The sequence below is a fragment of the Falco punctatus genome (genome assembly GCF_963210335.1).
Source record: "Falco punctatus genome assembly, chromosome: 9".
Taxonomy (NCBI): domain Eukaryota; kingdom Metazoa; phylum Chordata; class Aves; order Falconiformes; family Falconidae; genus Falco; species Falco punctatus.
The window spans coordinates 53134381-53155170 of record NC_137589.1 but is presented as its reverse complement, the minus strand read 5'-3'; the positions used below and the strand labels follow the sequence as shown (position 1 = coordinate 53155170).

The window sequence follows — 20790 nt, the reverse complement described above, 5'->3', positions numbered from 1 at the left end:
TTGCATACTGCTGGTGATAAGCTATGTGCACAGTTGGAAACAAAGCAAGTTTTTATTAGCAATTAGTAGCAGGAGTGGGGAGAGACCTGCCTGAAGGAGTCAGAGAAATGCCAATACATGATGGCAAAACAATCTTCTAAGACGTGCAGCAGAACGATTCCAATATGACAGATTACATAAAAAAAGAAAATACTGCAGCTGTAAACTTGGAGATGCAATGGTATCAGTTTAAGGAGATAAACCGTGTCTTTAACACTGACAACTTTGACTCCAGGCAGCAGATTTCCCTTGCACAGCAATTTGCAATGCAAAGCAAGCTACTTCCACTCTTACCAAGAGCAATAATTCAGAATCAAAGGGGGAAACCAAAGTTGGGAAGGGTTGGTTTGCTTAGATACAGTTTTCTGCAGAGTTGAGTTTCAAGTCAGGCATGAAAACAATATAGCATAGGATCTGAAATAGTGCATGAGAACTTGGGCAAGGAAGTGGGGAAGGGACGATTTCATCCGCAAACCCCAATCCCTTTCAGAGGGGTGAACTCCCGCTCCCTCCCCACATCTCTGAAAAATTCAATCCAGCTCTGATCAGCCAACACCACCCAGGTTCAGAGCTCTCCAGCTATGTACTTCCCCTGCTCCGGAGAATGATGTGGCATGTGGGGCCCTACAACAGAACTATTAAAATACCATCAAGGGGCAGGCAAATGGTAGCCATATGCTAAACTGCTCAAGTGAAGAATAACCAGGGAAAGAAACACAGCCAGGAAGCAAATCTGCAACAGCTTCTTACCTGGTAGATAAGCTAGCAAAGTCTCCTCCATCTAGCAGCCTGATTTTGCAGAACAGAACCCCATTCACAAAGGGGACAGCAGTCAGCTCTTCTAGAGTGAAACTTGTCTGAAACTTGAATTTCTTCTTCTTCATCAGGAAAGCCATGGGCAAATTCAGCATGGAAAGCCCAGGAATTCCAAACAAGTTCAGGGAGGAGCGGCTCAAAACACACACAGACAAGCAGAGGAACGGCACTCGTTCCAGGAGCGCAAGCAGGGAGTAAATTCCAGTTCAGTTACAACGACGGCCCAGCTTCAAACGCACAATTCTCTTCTCTTTGGTGGTCGGATCTGGCTGTGGGATCATCGCCACGGCAGTCTTCAGGTGAGGAGGAAGAGGTCAGATTAAATCTCTGCAACATCTCCAAGGGAAAAGGGAGGGAGAGAAGTCTGTCTCAGCTCCAGACCAGCCGGAGCTGTCCCAGTTACAGGCTGCAGTGCTCTGACTTCAGCACAACCCCTCCAGAAAGCATCTCTTGTGAGAAGTCATCTTGAGTCTCTGAAGAAGCCTTAAGTCTGCGGGCAGCACATTCAGAGAGCTTCCAGTTTCTACCTCCTCTTGTGCAACTGCTTGATGCAGGTCTTCGGGTCAGCCTTTGGGAGGGAAATGAGTAAATCAGTCCCAGCCAGTCTTGGGCTCCTCCTCCTCCTCTAAAACCTGTTTGGATGGGTAATATTCAGTCCAGGCTCATACCAGTCTTAAGAGGTATGGCCCCAATTAGCCTGGCCCCAACATCCTCTTTCCCCTTCTTGCCTACAGCAAGCTTCACTGTTGTCATCCCCCTTATAATTTCTGTTTTGCAAAGCAGCTAATAAAAATCAGCTCTATTTTCACCCATCATCTTTAGAAGCAGTTTATAAAGTAAGCTCAGTCTAACAGGTAGTCTAACAAGAGCCATCTCAAGATATGCAAAAATCTGTTTCTTTTCTGTATTTCCAACCAGCTCTAAGTGTTAGCACCTGTATCTTATAAACGGAGAAAGCAGCACAGGGAGCGGGGGAGGCAGTCTGCTCCACATTACACAGTGTAACAACCGAATCAGGTCATCTGGCTGTCCAATAGCCAGGCCCACCGAATACACTGCCTTCGCCCAGCACCAGGTCCACACCAAGCCCTGCCCTGCACAGGACAGTTTTGGGGCTGGAGATGGTAATTTCATTACACAATTACGAAACACCTAAGCCAGGGAGGCAAAAGATAATTAGCATCTAAAAGGGGCGAGGTTATGAACACCCGGCAGTAAACAATCCTCGCCGATACTAACCATTACTGACTGCAAACCAACGCAGGCAGAGCTCCGGGGTGCGTGTTACAGCCCCTCTCCCGCTCAGGCAGCAGCGGGCGAATCCAGCCGGCTCTGCCCGCTGTGCCGGGGCCCAGGCACCTCTGCTGAGGCACCCCTCTCCTGCGGCCACCACCTAAGAGCGGAGCGAGGGGTGACACTGGCGATGGCCCTGTACCACCAGCCCCCTCCGTGAGCCGCAGCCAGCCTCTCTGCCCCTGCACCGAGCTGCCGCTGGGTCTCAGCCTGCCGTCCAGCCCCCTGCGCTGTGCACCGAGATGCGGACAGGTCTCAGCCCACCTTCGGGTGCTGGGGACCACGCAGCAGGCTGCGGGGAGGTCGCAGCCTGTGCCCAGCACCCCTGGGCCATGCACTAAGCTGCGGTCAGGTCTCGGCTCACTTTCAGAGCCACGCACTGAACGGCGGCCAGGTCTCAGCCTGCTTCCCGGCCCGGCGGAGCCACGGAGCGAACTGCAGCCAGGTCTCTGCCCCTCTCCCAGCCCCAGGGTCAGGCACTGGGCTGTGGCCGGGCCGCAGCCCGGCTCTGGCCTCATGAACCACGTACCGAGCTGCAGCCAGGTCTCGGCCCCCCTCCCGGCCCCTCAATCATGAGCTGACCTACAGGAGGTCTAGGCCGTTTCCCGGCCCGCTCCACCGACCTGCGGCCCGGTCCCGGCCCGGTGCCGGCCCGGTCCCGGCCCGGTGCCTGCCCGGTCCCGGCCCGGTGCCTGCCCGGCCCTGCTCGCACCTCCTGCGCTCTCCTCACACGGCCGCCACAACCACCGCTGCTCCCCGCCACAGCCGCCTCTGCCAGCGCTACGCCAACTGCGGCCGCTACGCCAACACCGCAGGCAGCCCCACAGCAGCGCTACGCCACCCCCGCGCTTCGGGAATACCACTCCGTCACTACGTAACCCCCTCCTCTCCCGAGAGCGGGGAGGGCAGCGCGGGAGCGGCGGCACTCGATTGGGCAAGCAGTAAAGCGGTGGGCCGACGGAGGCAAGATTTTATTGGTTGCTCCGGCACGGGGCGGGGAGGAAAGCGCGGGGACTGGAGGCGGAGGCTGCCGGTTGCGGTAGGGCCCGCCTCCTGGCTGAGGCGGTGGGTGGGAAGCGGGGGAATCTGCGGCTGCGGTCGCCTCAGCGGGGTGGGTGGGGGGAGCGCGGTTCGGCCTGGCTGCATGGCCAGTCGTGTGGCTGCCGGGCAGGGGGGTTCCTTGGGCCTTCCGACCTCCCCAGGGTGTCCCATAGCCTCTGCGCAGGCCGAGCAGCCCCTGGAGTGAGGGGGCTGGAGCAGGCTGGCTGAGGTGATGGCAGGCCTCGGGCCCTGGAGCCAGCAGTCAGGGTGCCCCTGCCTGGGCTGAGGTGATGGGGATGCAGCTCGTGACAGATGGGGCCTCTCCGCGTCCTCTTCAGCGCTGCTTCTGGACTGCCAGGACCGCTTGCCCTGTCCATCTCTCAGTGCCTTTCTTGCTCAAGCATCTCCCGGTGATATCTCTCCCAGTAAGCATGTCCCATGTGCTGTCTGTGTGCCACCTCACAAATGGTGGCATGGCCGCCCTGTCCTCTCTGTGCCACCGGGTACCACACAGCGGGCTGTGGGTCAGGCTGACCAGCAGCTGGGCTGGGTGGCCTGGTGCAGGAGGGAAGCCCTGGCACCGCACACCCCTGCGGGCAGCACAAGGCAGGGCCGGGAGCTGGAGTCTCACCCTCCGTGTGTGAGATGTGGCAACCAGTTAAACACATCTCTTCATCAAAATGGCTCCCTGTTATTATGTGCTGCTGCTGTGTCCTGTGCTGTGGCTGGGTTCCCTGGTTAGGCGGGATTCCATCATTTAAGGGCAAGCAGAACAAAATGTCTCTCCTTGTCCTGAAGGAGTCTGCAATCAACAACATGATTTGCCTGGTTTTTAAAGTTAGGGATATGCCTAAGAGCCTCTGTGGCAGAGAAGTTGAGGCTCATATGGGAGAGACTTTTCCCAAGGCCGATTTGCATGTCTGGCAAAGCTTGGATGAAAGCCTGGGAGTCCTTGCTCTCTTTGCCAGGCTTTGATGCCCAGACTCCTTGCTTTTAATCTTTGCCATCTATGCAGACGATATCAGGGCTATCAAATAATTCTACCACAATGTGAGCCTTCAAAAAAAAAAAAAAAAAAAGTCTGCTAGTAAAGTGTATGGCAACGTGCTTGGATAGAAGTTAAAAACTGGATTAAGCCAAATGTGCTGTTATGATTCTTTCTTACCAGGTTAAGCAGATGCACAGACTGCTGGGAGAACATTTCATATTGGTACAGTGAAATCATCTCAGGAGATACCAGTCTTCCCATACAGCAGGGTTTGTGGAGGCTGCTTTTAAAGGCAGGGCTTGAATTGTTCCATCAATTGATATCTGGTGTTTTCAAGGCCTGAAGAAATAGAGATGGGCTGGGATTTTTTGCTTTCTGTTTCTCAGTTTATTGGGAAAGAGCTCAGTCTGCTAAATATTTGATATTTGCCAAGCTGGAATGCTTGAATGCTGGAAGCATCTGAAGAATCCAGCCCAGTCCTCACACTTCTCATTCTCTGAGCATACTGCTGACATGTGTGTCAATCTTTTGCTTCCATCACTAGGTAAAGGACAAATGATCTCTGTTTGTGGTGTGGGAGGAGGCTTTGTGTTATCTGGTATGATTCACTCTGATAAGTAACCTCCTTGGAGGACTTTTTCTTGTTTATAGCAACAGCCCCAAATGCTAAAGTTTACAGAAATTTTAATCCTTGCTGTTCTCATACATATTTACTCTGCAGTTTTATCAGAAATGTCTCTTGAAAACCTCAGCGTTTTTATAATTAATTGAATAATGTGACTAATGTTAAAAATAAATGGTTTTGGAAAGGTGCCCAGTGTGCTGCTGAACAGTGTGTAATATAGCAACTGTAGCTGGATTCTCAGGGGTATGTATATTTTCCTAACAAATGCAGTCTCATGACTTAGAGATTAAATCTTCATTAGTTCAAAATTCACCCTGCTGATTTTTCTGTGTTTATGCTGCTAATTGTTTCTGGACGTTTCTGGACAAATTCACATTTTTTAAAGGGACAGTGGTCCTTTGAACGTGCCTCTGCTGATCTGTGCGTGGGTGAGTTAGCCAGAGCCCCACAGAGGCACCACAGAGAGGATGTGGGTGCAGGGTACCTCCATGCATCCACCATTCCACTGTCTTTGTATTCTTTTCTGAGCCAGGTCCAATCCATTCACTGAGGGGCTCTGTGTGTGTGAACGGGGCACTCCGATATGTATTCATTCTGCTTACCCCAGGCTCCGAAGTTGTTGATTTCTCCTTTACAACCTTGGCCCCACTGTGCCCACCTCACCTCTGCTCTGTGAACCTCAGCTGCATCCCTGCCCTGTGCTCTCCCTGATCTAAGCCTTTGCTGGTGCCCCTCCCCAGTGCTGCCACGACTTCCTTGACTTTTGCTGGCTCAGAGCATTGTCTTATCAGTCTGGGATAATTTATCTGTTTGGGCTCTGCAGTTAAGTCTGACCCTACCTCTGCTATCGCTGGAGGAGTGTGTCTCGCCAGCCAGGGGCTGGCATCTCTCTGCTCTGCTGGCCTCGGGATTGTGAGTGAGCAGGAACAGATGCTTTTCTTGCCTCGTCGCTTCGAGGAGTGAGATAAAGCAGCAGGGATGAAACAAGGCAACGTAAATTCATAAGGAACAAAAAGCGAGGTGAAACGAGTTAGATTCTGTAATGCATCTGGTGAGCCATCAAATTCAATCTCTAATCCCAGGGGAATCCCAGATACATGAGCAAATCATCAAGCCCTGTAAACTACATCATCAGCACCTTCCTCTGGAAAACGTCATCATGGTAATCCATTTGTCCTAGCAGCCAAATTATTAAAGTTTGAAAATTAAATTATACACGTTGCCGCGACAGCTCTCCTGTATTACACCTGTAACCTCTGTTATAATAACTTTAGTGATCTTTCAGCCTCATCATCCAAAAAGAAAAGATTACCACACAATGCTTTATGTTATAAATCTGTTCTTCGCACTGCTGGTGGCCGAGCACCTGCAAGGCACCTGCTCTAAGGAGCTGCATGGGAGCTGTGGGTGCCCAGCCTGCAGCAGAAGGCTGCCCTCCCCAGAGCTGGGGGCCAGACCCATGTTGGAGAGCTCCCGAAATGGGGCAGGGGGTACAGGCCCCTGGGGCAGGGCACTGCAGTGGTATAAGCCCCATCTGTAGTGTGCAGGCTGCTGGAAACCCTGTGAGGGGAATGGGTACCTATCCCCATTACACAGGATTATCCTACGGTGTGGAGTTATTCCAAGCTTGCACCTTCTCAGCGTTATTTAATAACAGGCTGTGAGCTCTGCTTTGTTCTGCTTGTGTTTTTCACTAGTTCCGTATTTAACTGAAATCATCATAAAGGCCAGGAACTGTTTCACTTTCTGTGCCAGGCTGGGTTTCCTGTTGGACATGCAAAGGACACACCTGCACAGTGGGATTCTGGCCTGCCAGGACAGGGGATCCTGTTATCTATAGAGACAAAGGGAATGCAGGAATCTGGAGTCGGTGGATTCCTTTCCCCAAACATGTGGCTAGACCTGAAAATCCAGCTGCCTGGCTTTTTTTGTATACTGTTTTTCATGTCTGCTACAGTGTGTCCTGGGAATGTGTGGCAGGACTGTGCTTCTTCCCAGGAGGCCTGTCAGTGGAACTGGAGCTGGTTTGCCCCTTCCAAAATCTGCAGACTGGGATCCACTTTGCCTTGAGGCTTGTTGTGTTTATTAAGCATTATCCTGTGTCTGTATCCCAAGTGTCACTTTCAGCACTCTGCCAGACAAGAGACTTGCTAGCCGTGGGCTCTCCCACTGGTTCTCTGCTTCTGGCTACAGCCCCACAAGTGCCGCTATTACCCCAAACACAGCAGAAACAACTCTAAGTCTGTGGTTCCCACTTGACAGGGCAGCCTCTAATTTGGGATCCCAGGCAGCAGAGGCAACAGAAACTGTCCCTGCTGGGGCTGGGCTTCTGCCTTGGGTTAATCACCCTGCAGGGCTGGGACCCAAGGGCTCATAAACAGTTTGCAGGTCATGTGGGCTTCATTCCTGCTCACAAAACACAGCTTGGAAGCTGTGATGATCATTCCCATGAAGCTTCTTGTCAGATGCTTTCAAGAAAGATAAAGACTCTTAAATGCTTCAATTTTCAGACTTAACAGTCCACACTTGTGCCGACTACCTGCTGGCAGTAGCCTCTCAGATGGCCACAGAAAAAAAAAAACCCAACCAAAAACCACCAACAAAAAAACCCACAGAAAAACGCTTTGCCAAAAAGGCTTGACAAACTGTAAAAAACATGCTGGAGGAGGTAAAGGTAATTGGGTAATATAATTCTGTCCCAGGGGGATCTGGTCCCAGACCTGTGTTGTAGCTATGGCAGTGTGCCGTACTTGTGGGATACTAACATATATTTGTGTGTGGTCTTCTAAAAAATCTTAAAATCTGTCCCTTTGTTTATAACTGAAGAATTAATATTCTTTTTATCTTGTGCATGCCCATTCAGTTCTGCAGTGAACTCATCCCAGAGGCGTGAGCTCCCGCCATCTCTGTGCCCTCTGCCCATGTTTGCAGGAAGCAGAGGGACCCAGTTTGTGTTCCCAGGCATCCTGGCTTTCCTAGGGGTACCAGTGTTCCTCATCGCTGGGCTCTACCCGTTTAATTTCTTCCTCTCTGGACTCTCAGTCCTGAAAAGATTCATCAGTGAGAAGAGCAAGGAGGATCACAAAAGGCCTGGATGACAAGGGTAAGGGTCGCTTCTGGGACCATCCTGCCAGGGCCCTGCAGTGCGCAGCACTTCGCTGCAGCTCAGATCCCTGCGCCTCGCCCCGTTGCGCAGTGCCATCTCCTGGAAAGCCGTGCCTGAGCTGCACACATCACAAGCAGTTTTGCTCCTCAAGCAGCCAGTGGTGCTGCAAGCAGCTCGACCGCTGCCTCCCATTGCTGCAAGGATTATCTTCTGACCCACCAAGAGTCCCTCACCAAACTTCCTCCAGCGAGTACGTAGGGTGCTGTTCACTGCTTGGCTGCTTGCCCTCACCTCTGAGGTACTCTGAAGCAGAACATCCCTGCACAGCTCTTTCCAGCTCTGGATGCTGAAAACAAATCTCTAGTTACAAAAAGAACAGTAGAGGAGCACAAATGAACATCTATAGATGTTACCTCATAACTTCTGTTCTGCTTGGGCACCAGTTCTCTGTTTAGTTGAATGCCCTGCTCATGTACGTCCACCCTGTAAGCACCCTGTTTACCTGTTCCTCCTGGTTTTAACTTCAAGGGACACTTCTCCCTCCCCAAATTTGATGACCTCGTCATGAGCAATAACCAAGCCCCTCATGGCACTGCTCACCCTATAGTTAAAATGTTGCTACATCTTTTTAATGAGACAAAAATGTGTACCTGGAACTTGCACCTGAATGCTGCTGGCTTGACTAAGCTCTGCAATTATCCCGAAATGACAAGAAAAATGGGTGGTTCCAAGGGCAACAGGCTTACTCCTGTGAAACAGTAACACAGGTTAAGTGTTTAGTCACTGTAAAAATGCACGCTGCAATTTAAAGCCAAAGGCTGGTACTTCATGCATCACTTTAGGCTACTGTGGCAACTTCTGAGCAGCTGGAAGATTAGTATACTTCAGTAATCTGGCATACACAATGAAATTACTGCTGCAAGGTAAGGCTGTAAAAGCTGTTATTTGAAAAAGACCGTAATTACGTAAATACAAGGCCACAAAGTTCACAAATGACAAGAAGCTACTGTGACACGTGGCTGTTCACAGCTTTCTTTGGCCTCTTCTCAGCGAGGATTCTGTGTGCCAAACTTGTCGCAAACTCATTTTTGCCCTGGAGCATACTGATGAACTGAAACAGCCTGTTTACCAAAACCGTATTTTTATTAAAATTCATATTTGTAAAGGAGAGAACATTACACAAATGAGGTAAACCAGCACATATGACATAGTTTCCACTTTAAAAATAAATTTCAGTTGAGCAATTGATTTAAATCCGTGAAGTCTGAGAGGAAGAGTCAGGCAAGTGTTACTCATGTAGTGAGATGCTGGACACGGTGGGAAGACGCAGCTGATGCTGCCCTGACTCAGCACTGAGATGTCAGTGCCAAAGGGTCAGGAGTCTTCCAGGGGCCAAATCCTTCTCTCTGCACCATCCTTTTCTCCCCTGTCAGACTTGCAGGTGAGGGGAGATGAATAAAGGCCAGAGACGGGCACTGGTAGCCTCCTCACCGGCTACTCTAACCAGGGTCCCCCCATCAGCATCCCCCCATAAAAGGCTGTGTAAAGGTTTAATTTGATTGTGCAAATTCACTCCCTCATCAGTTGTTGTTCACCACATCTCAGCCCTAAAGGAGACTTAACAGCAAGCAAATACCAGCTCTCAAAAAGTTCTATTTCAAAAGTAGTATCTGGCAAGCAACAAGCCTGTGAAATGTGACACACTTTGCAAGGTACAGGGAGAAGAAGAGTTATGCTTCCTTTTTTTTTTTTTTTTTTTAGTTTGCTTCCATGTATGTACAAGTGGAGCTTTAATCTGAAAGTTTATGAAGTCTGTGAGAATTGTGTTCACCATCCTGTGAAACTAAGCTTTCCCATTGAGGACCAAGCCCCACAGTCTGAACACCTCAAAGAAGAGAAAAGTGGTTGCAATGTTGTTTCACCCTGTATAATGGTAAGAAAATAGTTAGGTGAACCTCACACCCATTTCTCAGAATGCCACTCGAAGCCAGCTAGCAGACGAACAAAGAACAGCTGTACTTGCTTCCAGCTCCTAACAAGTACAGAACAAATACTGCTGCCACCAGCAGAACCAAATAATGCTTCAAAATTCACTCAATTAAATCAGTTGCTGACAAACTCCTAAATGCTGGGAATTACTGTGTGGCTGACACTCTGTAGTCCGGGTCCACTTTGATGAATCAAGGTATTATGGAGGTGACAAATGATACAGATGAGACAGAGGTGGAGTTTCACCTGTTACACCCACCTGAGCAAAACTCACCCAGGCCCTTGTGTATTAACTACGCTGAGACAGGCAAGACATTGCTCCAATACATATCCCAGGACAGTATCTGGTAACAAGACATGAAATTTTCATCACATCCACCAAGTTTACAGTGAAATTTCATGACCGCATGCAGATGGAACATGAGGAGAATGCACTATTTCATATCCTTGGGGGATGTGGGTGGGATTTAAACTGCATGTAGGCTTGGTGGTGGTCTGCATGGGGTGGATGTCACGCTGTAAGGGCAGTAGCCGTAACTCCCAGTGCAGAGAGAAGGTTATACCACATCCGGTACCACGTTTCCAGTAAATGCTTTCAGCAAGAGACAGAAACGCATTCACTACCGTGCATTACTGTTTATGGTAACTGTACCTTGGCAGCTGCAGTACTGTGATATCACAACAAGACTCTTGACCTTAGGAGTCAGTTAAAGGCTGCAGATCTTGAGAGAGAGAAATAGAGAGGTGTCATACTCAGGAGAGGTTTTTCCAAACAGAAATTAAAAAATATTTTTTTTTTAAATAAATCTATTGTTTGAGGAAAAAAGCAACCAATGTTAAGTTTCTCGTTTATTACACATCCTGCTATGACTCTGTATGATGAGTCTGAAAAGGCAGATGAGCATAAGATTAGCAGAGAAAGCTTTCTAGGCTCAGCAAGTCTCCAAGGCGAGCCATTTCACATTGACAAGAGCTAGCATCCCTCACTCCCTGTGTCCACCAGCAGCACAGGCAGTTTTTTTCCAAGAAAGATGTCCCATAGAATTGTTTAGGTTGGAAAAGACCTTTAGGCTCATTGAGTCCAACCGTTAACCCAGCACTGCCAAGCCCACCACTAAACTGTGTCCCTAAGTGCCACATCTACATGTCTTTTAAACACCTCCAGGGACGGTGACTCTACCACCTCCCTGGGCAGCCTGTTCCAGTGCTTGGCAACACTTCCGGTGAAGACATTTTTCCTCATATCCAACCTAAACCTCCATCACTGTTTCTTTCACTGGATCATGCCATCTTGCTGCCCTGTCTGGCTGGGGTCAGTGGTGACCGATGGACTGGGTGTATTGCTCTGCAAAAATCGACGGAAGTCCTTAATCATGGGGCGGAGGACTTGGATAAGGGCACTCAGTGCTGCCTGTGTTCCTTCCATGGCTTGTGCCTGCCGCTCCTGGGCACATGCCTGCACCTCCTGAGAGCGACGAATCATCTGAAGCAAGTCATTCTGCTGCTCCAGGTGCTGGGCAATCTCCTTCACGTGCAAGTTGGTCACTCGCTGTTCCTGCAAGAGCTTGGCTGAGTTCAGAGCAATTCGGCTTTTCAGCTCCTGGGGTTTTGCAGAGACTTCGTGTTGATGCGCCATCATCTCCAAGGGTGCTTCAGTGGTGACTGTGGTGGGGGCTTCTGTTGTGCAGTACTCCACAACTCCGTCCTCCAGACTGTGGTAGGTTGTCTCTGCAGGAACTGAGAACAAAGGACAGAAAGGGAGTAAGAAGTAGCTGCCATACGGGGATTTTTATCTACAGGACTATTCAAAGAATATCACAGGAATACTGCCTGCTCAGTGAGATAACATACAATGAACAGCAATGCACAAAATGACCTATTTAAGTCTACTCCACCCTCATTGAGCTTCCTTCTAGGCTGTACGGCCCAAAGGAATTGGGCATGCCATATCTGTCTAGACAAAATAATTTCTTGACCTCCAGTTCAGAACAATCTTTCCATGTAGCATTAACCAACTGACACAGGGGCAAAGGCAAGACCCAGAATGGCACTTGTCAGAAGGACAGCTGCTCTTTGGGGAAGACTGGAAAGTCAGCCCTGGAGATGTTTCTCCTCCTGCTTTTGTCCCCAGTGAGGGGGACTGAAGAATCTATAAGGTGCAAAGGATACTTTTTTCCCTTTTTTTAAGGCCGAGCCCCACTATCAAAGCTGACTTTCGGCACGTGCGTATTTTGCAGCCAATCCCCTACAGCACAAGGACATACTGGGAATGGCATTTTCGTTACAGAGGCGCCGCGGTTCCTTTTTGCTGGGGCTTTCCCCATACAGGGCTCACGGCTCCTGGCAGGTGGGTGTCAGGGCCCCCTATATGACCTTCCAATTCAGAACAGAGCATCTTCAGCAGGCGCAGCACTCACTCTGGGTCAAGGTGACCGTGGTGGCTGACGCGGTGATGGGTATCTCGGTACTGTCACCTGCACTGCAGTCCCCGCTTGGCAAACTGATGATGGTGGCTTCTCCCAGCAGGTTGCAGATACGTTGCTGCATGGGGGTGAGGATAACTGGGGCGGTTGCAGCGCCTGTCGGGTCTTCGCTCTCTGGCCCATTGCCGTTGCCATTCTGGCTCTCGCCTCCCCCTTCCATGGCAGCCCGGACTTGGGCCACTTTGCGTCGCACCTCAGTCTTGAGGTCAGACCACTTCTTCTTGACCTCGGGCAGCTCGCGGTGGCAGGTGGCAACGGCGTTGACGCGGCGCAGGATGTCATGCCAGGCGGCGGCCTTGGCAGCCAGGGGCACACCGGCGTTGAAGTGGTTGATGAGGAGGTGCTTGCCTCGCTCCAGCTCCTCCACGATGATCTCCACCTCCCGCTCTGAGAAGTTCATCTTCCGCTTCTTGGCTGGGGGTGCCGGGGGCGACGCCATGGCCATGGGGGGCACCGGGGAGGGGGCACTGGGGGGCACCTACAGGCCTGGGGGGCCCGGCCAGGCCCGGGGGGCCCTGGGGGAGGCTGGGCAGGGCCGAGGGGGGGCAGGGCCCCCCAGGCCTGGTCACCCCCGCGGCCAGGGACAACAGGGGGGCCCCGAGGCCCCTCAGGGCCTGGAGGTGTCCGTCCCCCCCCCGCTCCCCCCTTGGCACCGCTAACGATACGCAAATTGCGTACCACCGCCAGCCAGCAAGCCCCGCTCAACGGCCTCCACCCTGCAACGCTGGCGTAATGGCTTCCAGAATCAGCCCCCTTTCTTGCCCCGTCTGATAGGGCAGCCCGCCTGCCCGTCAGGTGGAGGCCTCGCCTCCCGCCCTCAGTGCCGCACTGTCATTGGCTAGCAGCGCTGCCCATCGGGTGGCCGAGAGACGGCCCCGCCTCGCCGCCTGTCTGGGCCTGCGTGAGGCCGAAGAGGGGCTGGGCCCGCCCCTGATTTTCCCCGCTCTAGCTCTATTGGGTACATCTCGCGTCCATCGAAACAGAAAAACACCCCCTCCCACTGTGAAAGATACCGGATACGCGCCGCGTCCGTCAAACGCAAACTGACTGCCGACTCCAGATCTGATTGGAGACGTTGTCGCTTTATCCCCACCTCCCTCAGGGTTTTAATCAATGGGAGCTTGGTTCAGGGTCTTGCACCGCCCCCTTCCGCCCCGGGCGGTGTTTCCTCCCGATTGGTGAACGGGAAGGCGTTCCCCTGACGTCACGGCCGCCCACCTCGCGGGAGCGCGTGGAAGCCGGGGGCGTGGGCGGGGGCGTGTCGGCAGGCGCGGGCGCGCGGGCCGCTGCCATTGGTCGGCGCGGCGCGTGGCGCGAAGGCGGAAGCGCTCCGTGTCGGTTCCTCGCGGCGGAAGCGTCGCCATTTGCCGGCGCGTGAGGAGCGGGTTGCGGGACGATGCCGGGGGCGCGGCGCTCGTTGGCCTCCCCGGTGGTGAGCGGCGTGCTCTGCCCCTGTGGCTCCCCGCGGCCCGCCGCCGCCGCGGCGCCCGGCTCGGGGGCGGAGGGCGGCGGCGGCGGGAACGCGGGGTCCTGCGGGCGGTCTCTGTGCGAGGCTTCCGAGCAGGACCGGCGTCTCCGCGCCCTCTTCCAGAAGCTCGACGTGAACCGCGATGGCGCTCTCTGCATCCACGACCTGGCCGTGGGCCTCGGCCGCCTCGGGCTGCACCGCACCGAGCTGGACCTGCTGGTGAGCGGCGGCGGGGCTGGGCCCGGCGGGGCTGCGCCGGGCCGAGGGGGCGGCGGGCCGCTGTCCTCGTCCCACGTCCGGCCCGCAGCGCTGGGCTGGCTCCGGAGCTCGGCGGGTTCCGCGGTTCCCGGGAGCGGGACGTGGGCGCTGAGGCCCCTTCGCCGCGCCTCGGCCGGGGCAGGGGCCCGCCGGGTTGAGGTAGCAGCGGCCTGTCGCATGCCAGCACTGGCAGCCCGGGGGAGCCGGGGTGAGACCAGGCACCGCGGGTCGGCACCGGAGGGGTTTTAAGCATTCCTCGGCATCTGCATGAAAGCAGCACTGCTAACCTGGACATCAAACCCGGAGCAATCGGCTTGCTTGTTACATGTAGGCATGTGCTGTAGTAACTGCGGAAAATCAAGATTGAAAATGTGTTGTTTGGGCACGAAGAACCATAAAGAACATTCTCTTTTCTCCAGGTCCGAGGACTAGAAGCTTGCATGCTTACTTAAATTTCTAAAAGATTTTTTGGAAGGGATAGGTGCAGTCAGGTTGTGCAGCTTTCATTGCATCATTGCGTTTCCTCACATTAGTCTGTTCAGCACCATGTTGCTACTCAAGTTTCTTGCCCAAGATGGCTTATATGTGCCAAACTCACTTGTCTGTTTTAAAGGGTTTGAAATATTTTAAAACGTAGGAAGGCCACTGTGTTTGTACAGTTTGCACACGGAGTACATAAAACAGCGGACTGACGTTCTACTTCAGTCCTGGGAGCTGTGCTCTTTTGTGGCCGCACAGCTCTTTGTGTGGTGCTGTATGCTGACTATTCTAGGCTTCAAGGTTCAACGTGATGTTGCTCTATTTAACTGTAATTAGTGCAATTTACATCTGTATGTGTTGGAGTAATGGGCTTGTAGTCAGTGCTTAGTCTTTCGGATTTTATACGAAGGACCATAAAAAAGCTGAGTATCTTGGGAGGGTAGTAGATAAACAGATGGGTGCAGTCAGGGATGTGCCATGTCAGAATGCCTCAGTCCTGCAGCAGGAAGGAAGACCTTAAGGATAACTTCTGAGTCACTGAAAAGACACTTCATTCAAGTGACAGTTCTTATTCGCTCCTGGTTCTGGGAGTGGTGCCCCATTTGCATGCTTTAATTGCATGTATCTGTCCTTTCGGAGTTGCTAGTTCTTTTCTAACTTTGAATCTCTAACATTTTAACATCTAACGCTTCTTTTTGGTTGGCATCTTCCTTGCTGCTGTAAACTATGAGAGTTCTTTGGCAGTGTGAGGATCTTGTGAGTGGTTTAGTTGTGCCGTTTCTAAAAATAACGTTAGTGCCATGGTGATTTTCTGCTGTGCGCGTTTTGGTAATGAAATCTGATTATATCATATAAATCACCTGTGCATGCCCTGTGAAATGCTGACCTGCTGCCACCCATGGGTGCCGAATCCTTTACTTCTGGCAAAAGTCTGTCATCCACCAGAACGTTCTGTGCTTACACCTGCATGCCCGTCTCAGTTTGCATTCCCTTATCTTCCTGAGCATGTTATTTTTTACAATCTGACGTTCTGCAGGCTAGGAGGATGCACCATAAAACCAAATGCCTTTTTACTTCCCAGCAGATAGTTTCTTTGCTCGCCATGCTGTGGGAGCGGCAGAGAGGAACCGTTCTGCAGGGACTGGAACTGCTCTGTCAGAGGGAAGTGCTGTCTGGATGCTGCCTAACAATCCTGTCTTTCTGCTGAAGTCCTTCTCTGTCAGTATTCCTCAGCTCTTTACTTCCTCTGCCTACTCTTCCGCTGCGCAGGAAGTGAGTGGTTAGATGAACGGAGTTTGCAAAGCATTGTTAGTATTGCAAAGCAATCCCCTTCAGCAGTGTAGAAAGTGTCCGTTGAGAATGAGGATGCAGAGTCTGAAACTCTTCAGTTCCAGTTAAAGATGTGGGAACAGTCCTCAGAGACCTGGCTAGAAAACTTCCGCGTTGTGTCATTTTTAGGAAAATCAAGTAACTTCCTGTTTCCCAGGCAGTTCTATTAATAAAGTCATTCTTTTTTCTGCCCCATCCTTAGCTAATAATGGCATCTTGACGCTTGGGGTAACTAATCTGAAGTCACGCTTGAGAGAAGTGCTTAAGCATCAAGATGAAAACCTTTTTGATGTATCTGACATGGTGTTTGGAGACCCATTTAGACATAAATCACATGGGTTGCTTGTGATTAGTAAATTACTTGGCGGCTGTGTGCATTTTATTTTTTCCTTGTGTGCAATAGTATATTTGATATGGGAGTTCCCTTCTAATGTTTGGGAGACAGATGGAGAAATTATTAGACTCGTAATGTGAGGTTATCACCAATCTTAGTTGTGAGTTGCTAATCTCTTTGCGTCAGTAGGCTAAAAGTCCTCGTGGTAACAATAATAGTTTTGGGCTGCAACTTGAAAAGAAAATGAGCAATATTTTGGCTCCTTCAGTGCCTGAGAGTTCTCACTGAGATAAAACCCTTTGTGGCATTCTTGGAAAATTGCTGCCTTCTGTTTTAGAGGTGGCCTTCTGTGGCGGGGGAGAGAAGGGGTTGTACTTAAATGTTCTTTGAGATGGAATTTGCTTATGTAAACGATGCATTTTTTTTAACCCATGCTGTTATCTTTAAACCATTTGCCAAATACACTGTACCAAATCGGTGAGCCTTCTAACGAAATGCCTGTTTGCACTGGTTAGCATGAAGCAATTCACATACTTCACTTTGCTTGAACAGTAAAGTGATAACCATGTGGAAAATTTTTAAGGGCTTTGTTCTGCTATGCAAAGGGGTAGTCTTCTACTGCTAAATTACATCTACTTCTGGTCTAGTCAGTCTCCTGTTACTACTACTTTGAGCTCTCTCATGAACATTATGGAACTGGCAATATGCACTTAATGGAAATATGAGTAGTTGAACTGGAACTATTTTTTCTACTTTGTATCTGGAGATGACTTATTGTTGAAAGGATGTGTAATGGTAGTATTTGTGCATTTGCTAATATAACTGTTCTACTGATCCCGATTAACTGCAGGGCTGGAGTGCTGTTCTAAAACCTCATCTCTGCTGCTGAAGTTTGGGACAGTTTGAACTGGTGGAATTATTCCCAGCTGCCTAGAGACAGACTGAAATGGTGAACTTTGTCTGCAGCTACCTCTTCTGTGGTGGTTCTGAGCATCTTCTGCTGGACTAATTCTCTCAGCTTTAAGAAACAGAGCAAACATAACTCTTGTCTCTTTTCAGTTACAAGTTTCTGGTTGCCTCTGCTGTAATGATGGTCATCTCCCTGGCCTTGTGATACTTCCTTCTCCCAAGTTCATATATGTGACTGCCTATTACTCCCTCGGTATCAGCTACCCCGTGTGAAACTGCATCAACTCCCATTCTGCTGAAATCTTCACATCTGCTTTCATCACTTATTTCTTTGCCTGGTATCTCCTCTTTGATCTCCAAGTTCTGGCTGTCCAAATTCCCATGCAAGTTCTGTTGTTCACCTATCACATGTACTGAAGAAGCATAACTGCACTGCTGCAGCTGGACTCTGCAGTGTTCTGTTTGCTTCAGGCCTCTCCTCTGAACAGTTTTGCCTTTTTAAGTACGTCTCTGGACTCTTCCAGCTGTCAGAGAATGCTGTATCCGTGCTGTTCTGGGAGAGCTGATCATGAGAAACTTCTTCTATTGTAGCAGTTGCAATCATAAAGAAGTTTAATCTATTTCTGACCAATACTTCATCTTCTGTCATGACATCACTTAATTCTTCCTTTCAGATTTTTTTCCTGTAACTATTCTACTTTCCAAGACTTTTGAATACTCTGTATTACACTATGCGTAATGTACTAAAATTCCTAGCAACTGTAAGGGGTAGAGGAAGCAGGGAATTTTTTCTGTGTGATGTTTTCACCTGTTTTCTGTTCACAGTCATCTAGAAAAGGAGGACCTGAGTTTTTATTCTGTTACAGAAGTGTGTTTATGATAAAAAAAGGCAATATTCTGATACTGTTTTGTAATTTAGACTGGAATATCTCACCAAACCTATATACATTCAGATAAAACATCATCATGGTTTGTATGTCTTGAATCCTGCTGGGGCAGTTGTGGAGCTTTTAGCCAGGCCTTTGTAATTCATCATGAAGAGTTGTGCAGCACAAGGTCGTATCAAACAAATGAACCTGTTAGTTTGAAGTTCCAGTTGATACCCTTCCTTCTGCTGAAAGGTATTTGCCAACAGCTTCTCAACCACTCAAAGGACAAGTGTGGATACCCTGAACCAGTTTAACACAAGGTGAAACTCCTTTCAATAACACGTTAAATAACTCCATGCATTTATGTATAATTTTATTAAAATAGCAAGCAAAAAAGATCATATTTTCTGGGTCTGTAGGGAGTGGAGGCCTGTTCTTGCTCTTTGTAACTTACAAAATGTGTGGTTTGATGAAGGCCTCATTCTGATGCGCTTGGGAAACCTGGTGCAAGAGTAGAACTGTAGGTCAGTGATAGAGTTGTAGATAAGCCTTTAAATCTGTGGTAAGTGGATGAGCTGGTATGGGTTCTGGGTTCTGGGACCTCCTCTGATTTAGGTGTGCTAAAGACCCAAATGACCTCTTTGTGATCAGCCAAATGAGTTCTTGACAGCTGATGTAAAGACTGTGAGAAGAAATATAGGGGCTGGCTTTGGCCAAGGAAACTTCTCAGCACAGTGTTGGTTATTAATAGTCTTGGCCAGCAGCCTCCTAAAGTGAGAGCTTTGCTGGGTTGGAGGGTGCGCTGTGACAATGACTGCCTGGGGAGGCTGGCTGGCACACTGGCTGCCTGCGTTGGTGGCTCTGCCTGCACCCAGCAGTTTTATGGGGGAGGGCAGGAGGAGGATGATGCTGGAGACCAGGGAATCTCACACCGCAATGGTGGAAGCCTTTCTTCAGGCTTGGTCTCTGGTCATCAGACCTGCCTTGGTGTGATTAATGTATTAAACTAGCAGTGTGCGTCCACTTGGTGTTCAAAGGGGTAGATAAGAAGCAAGTTTTTAGATGCAAATCGTATGGGAGAAACTTGCTCTTCCATAAATTTACCTTGCATATAAACAAACAATTGTGGAATAAGCAAGTGTTGCTTTATGTTCGTGTACGTACAGGACTAGGTATGTAACTCTTGAGAGATGCAATCTTGGAACGTTCTTCCAGGATTGCGTTTTGTCCTACCTTGGCAACAAATTGGAGAAGCCTGGTGGTGCTCAGGTTTAGCAGAGACCTTTGTCCTATTTGCAGAGTGATAATGAACGAAGGATACTGGCTGACCTTTGTGAGACACAGATGCAATTTTGACTTGAGCATATAAATTTCAAATGTTGATGTTGTGTGAGAGCCTCAGTGCAGAAAGGCACCCTGCATGTCGCTGATGGGGCCTTGCAGTGTTGTTTCCTGCAAGATGCTGCGTGTTCTGGACTCTTAGCGAAGTTTCACCCAGAGCCTGAGTGAAATGAAACAACAAAACTGATCCAAAGCAACCAATTGTGCCTGTGTAGAATATGTAGCAGGGTTTGGTTTTTCAGCACTGTGTTCTGTAGAGTGTTATTTAGTTACCGGGGCTAGGTGCCTTGGTAAGAGGTGGAAAATGTCTTATCCGCATCTGCACTGGATTATTAGATTACTGAAATAAGCGCAGGTAAAAAAAAAACCCAGGACTTCAGTATACTTGCTGTTTAATTTTTTTTAAAAAGAAACAAAACCAGTGATGAATCTGTCTGAATATTGAACAGAACCCTTAAATGGTTGATGAGTGTTAATACAATGACATCAGAGTCGTAATAAAGACTTGGTCTCCTGTTTGAGAGCCTTAAAAATGGCGATGCTGCAGTTCCATGCTCTCGGTTGCATATATTATAATGTGATATGGCGTTGGGAGGAGGAGAGGGGAGGATTTTTTTTCCTTTCAGACCTACTTGTAGTAAATGGTAAATGAGTCTTTGTTCTTGTTCACGTCCTGTTGCTATATTCGTCCCTCTAAATGTGGGACATGAGCAACTTTAATGATGCCTCAGACTTTGTCTCGGGTGGAGAAGTGTAGCTGTGATAACTAGTGTCAATGTGGAAAAGCAGCAGAGATGTCAGGTTTTTTTTAAGTCACGTGTAGTGAGCTGCAGGAAAGCTTCTGGCCGTTAAAGTGGCTTGTAGTGGAGAATTCTGCTGTAAGAGAAATTACTGAAATTTTTAGTTTGTGAGTTGCTTGGAAAGGCAAAGCTGTTTGGTATGTGAACCTACATAGCTTAGCCGAAGGGGAGTGTGGGCTGGGTGAGAGCAAGCCTGGGCCCGGGCTGCTCAAGGGCCATCATTTCTTACTAGCTATTTTCCTGGTTAACTTTCTAGTGCAGCAAGCATTGACTTTCTCATTTCTGAGTGCCAAGGATGCCCTTTCTCTTGGTCAATCCCCAGTTCTTCATGTGATACGACACGACCTCAGTGGAACTCGTTCTGGGCAGTGGCTGTGCACTTCCCCCTCCCTGCCCAGCTCGCTCCGTATCCCTGTGTTTGGCACTGCCCCCCTGGTTGCCTTAATATGTCAGCTAGAATTGCTCATCACTTGTGCCAGGGTTCCTATAACGAGGTGACCTGGGTTTCTTTGTAGTGTTCACTGAAATATGCTGTGTCACCTTAATATATTAACATAGTTGAGTGTCACTGGACAGTTTAATTATTTAAGCAGTGGTGGCCAAGACATTTAGATTTTATGGC

At 49.7% G+C, this 20790-nt stretch overlaps 3 protein-coding genes across 9 annotated transcripts in view; 1 reads left to right on the top strand and 2 right to left on the bottom strand.

Annotated features, from left to right (window-relative positions):
• Window positions 1–3002, bottom strand: part of EEIG1 (estrogen-induced osteoclastogenesis regulator 1) — a 38643-nt gene extending 35641 nt beyond the window's left edge. The window contains exons 1-2 of one of the 6 annotated variants that reach the window (XM_080401125.1): window positions 2861–3002; window positions 790–1423 (exon numbers count right to left, since the gene is read on the bottom strand). In XM_080401125.1, coding sequence (XP_080257251.1) covers window positions 790–950 — 161 coding nt within the window. In that variant the 5' untranslated portion in view covers window positions 951–1423; window positions 2861–3002. The other 5 variants (XM_080401124.1, XM_080401122.1, XM_080401123.1 and 2 more) reach the window with 5 other exon arrangements.
• Window positions 3003–9032: 6030 nt separating this feature from the next.
• On the bottom strand, window positions 9033–13384 carry NAIF1 (nuclear apoptosis inducing factor 1). The gene is made up of 2 exons (XM_080401128.1): window positions 12315–13384; window positions 9033–11634 (listed from the first exon to the last, which is right to left on the bottom strand). The coding sequence occupies exons 1-2, from the start codon at window positions 12823–12825 to the stop codon at window positions 11171–11173; spliced, it is 975 nt and encodes a 324-aa protein (XP_080257254.1). The 5' UTR covers window positions 12826–13384; the 3' UTR covers window positions 9033–11170.
• A 40-nt stretch (window positions 13385–13424) lies between these two features.
• SLC25A25 (solute carrier family 25 member 25) overlaps window positions 13425–20790 on the top strand; it is a 27116-nt gene continuing 19750 nt past the window's right edge. Inside the window, exon 1 of one of the 2 annotated variants that reach the window (XM_080401115.1) lies at window positions 13425–14067. In XM_080401115.1, coding sequence (XP_080257241.1) covers window positions 13777–14067 — 291 coding nt within the window. In that variant the 5' untranslated portion in view covers window positions 13425–13776. The remainder of the gene's footprint in view (window positions 14068–20790) is intronic. The other variant, XM_080401119.1, reaches the window with a different exon arrangement.

Coding starts and splice junctions, on each gene's coding strand:
- NAIF1 (XM_080401128.1), bottom strand. CDS start 12,825: ATGGCCATGGCGTCGCCCCCGGCACCCCCAGCCAAGAAGCGGAAGATG. Junction 11,635..12,314: donor CACGGTCACCTTGACCCAGA/GTGAGTGCTGCG, acceptor CTTTGTTCTCAG/TTCCTGCAGAGACAACCTAC.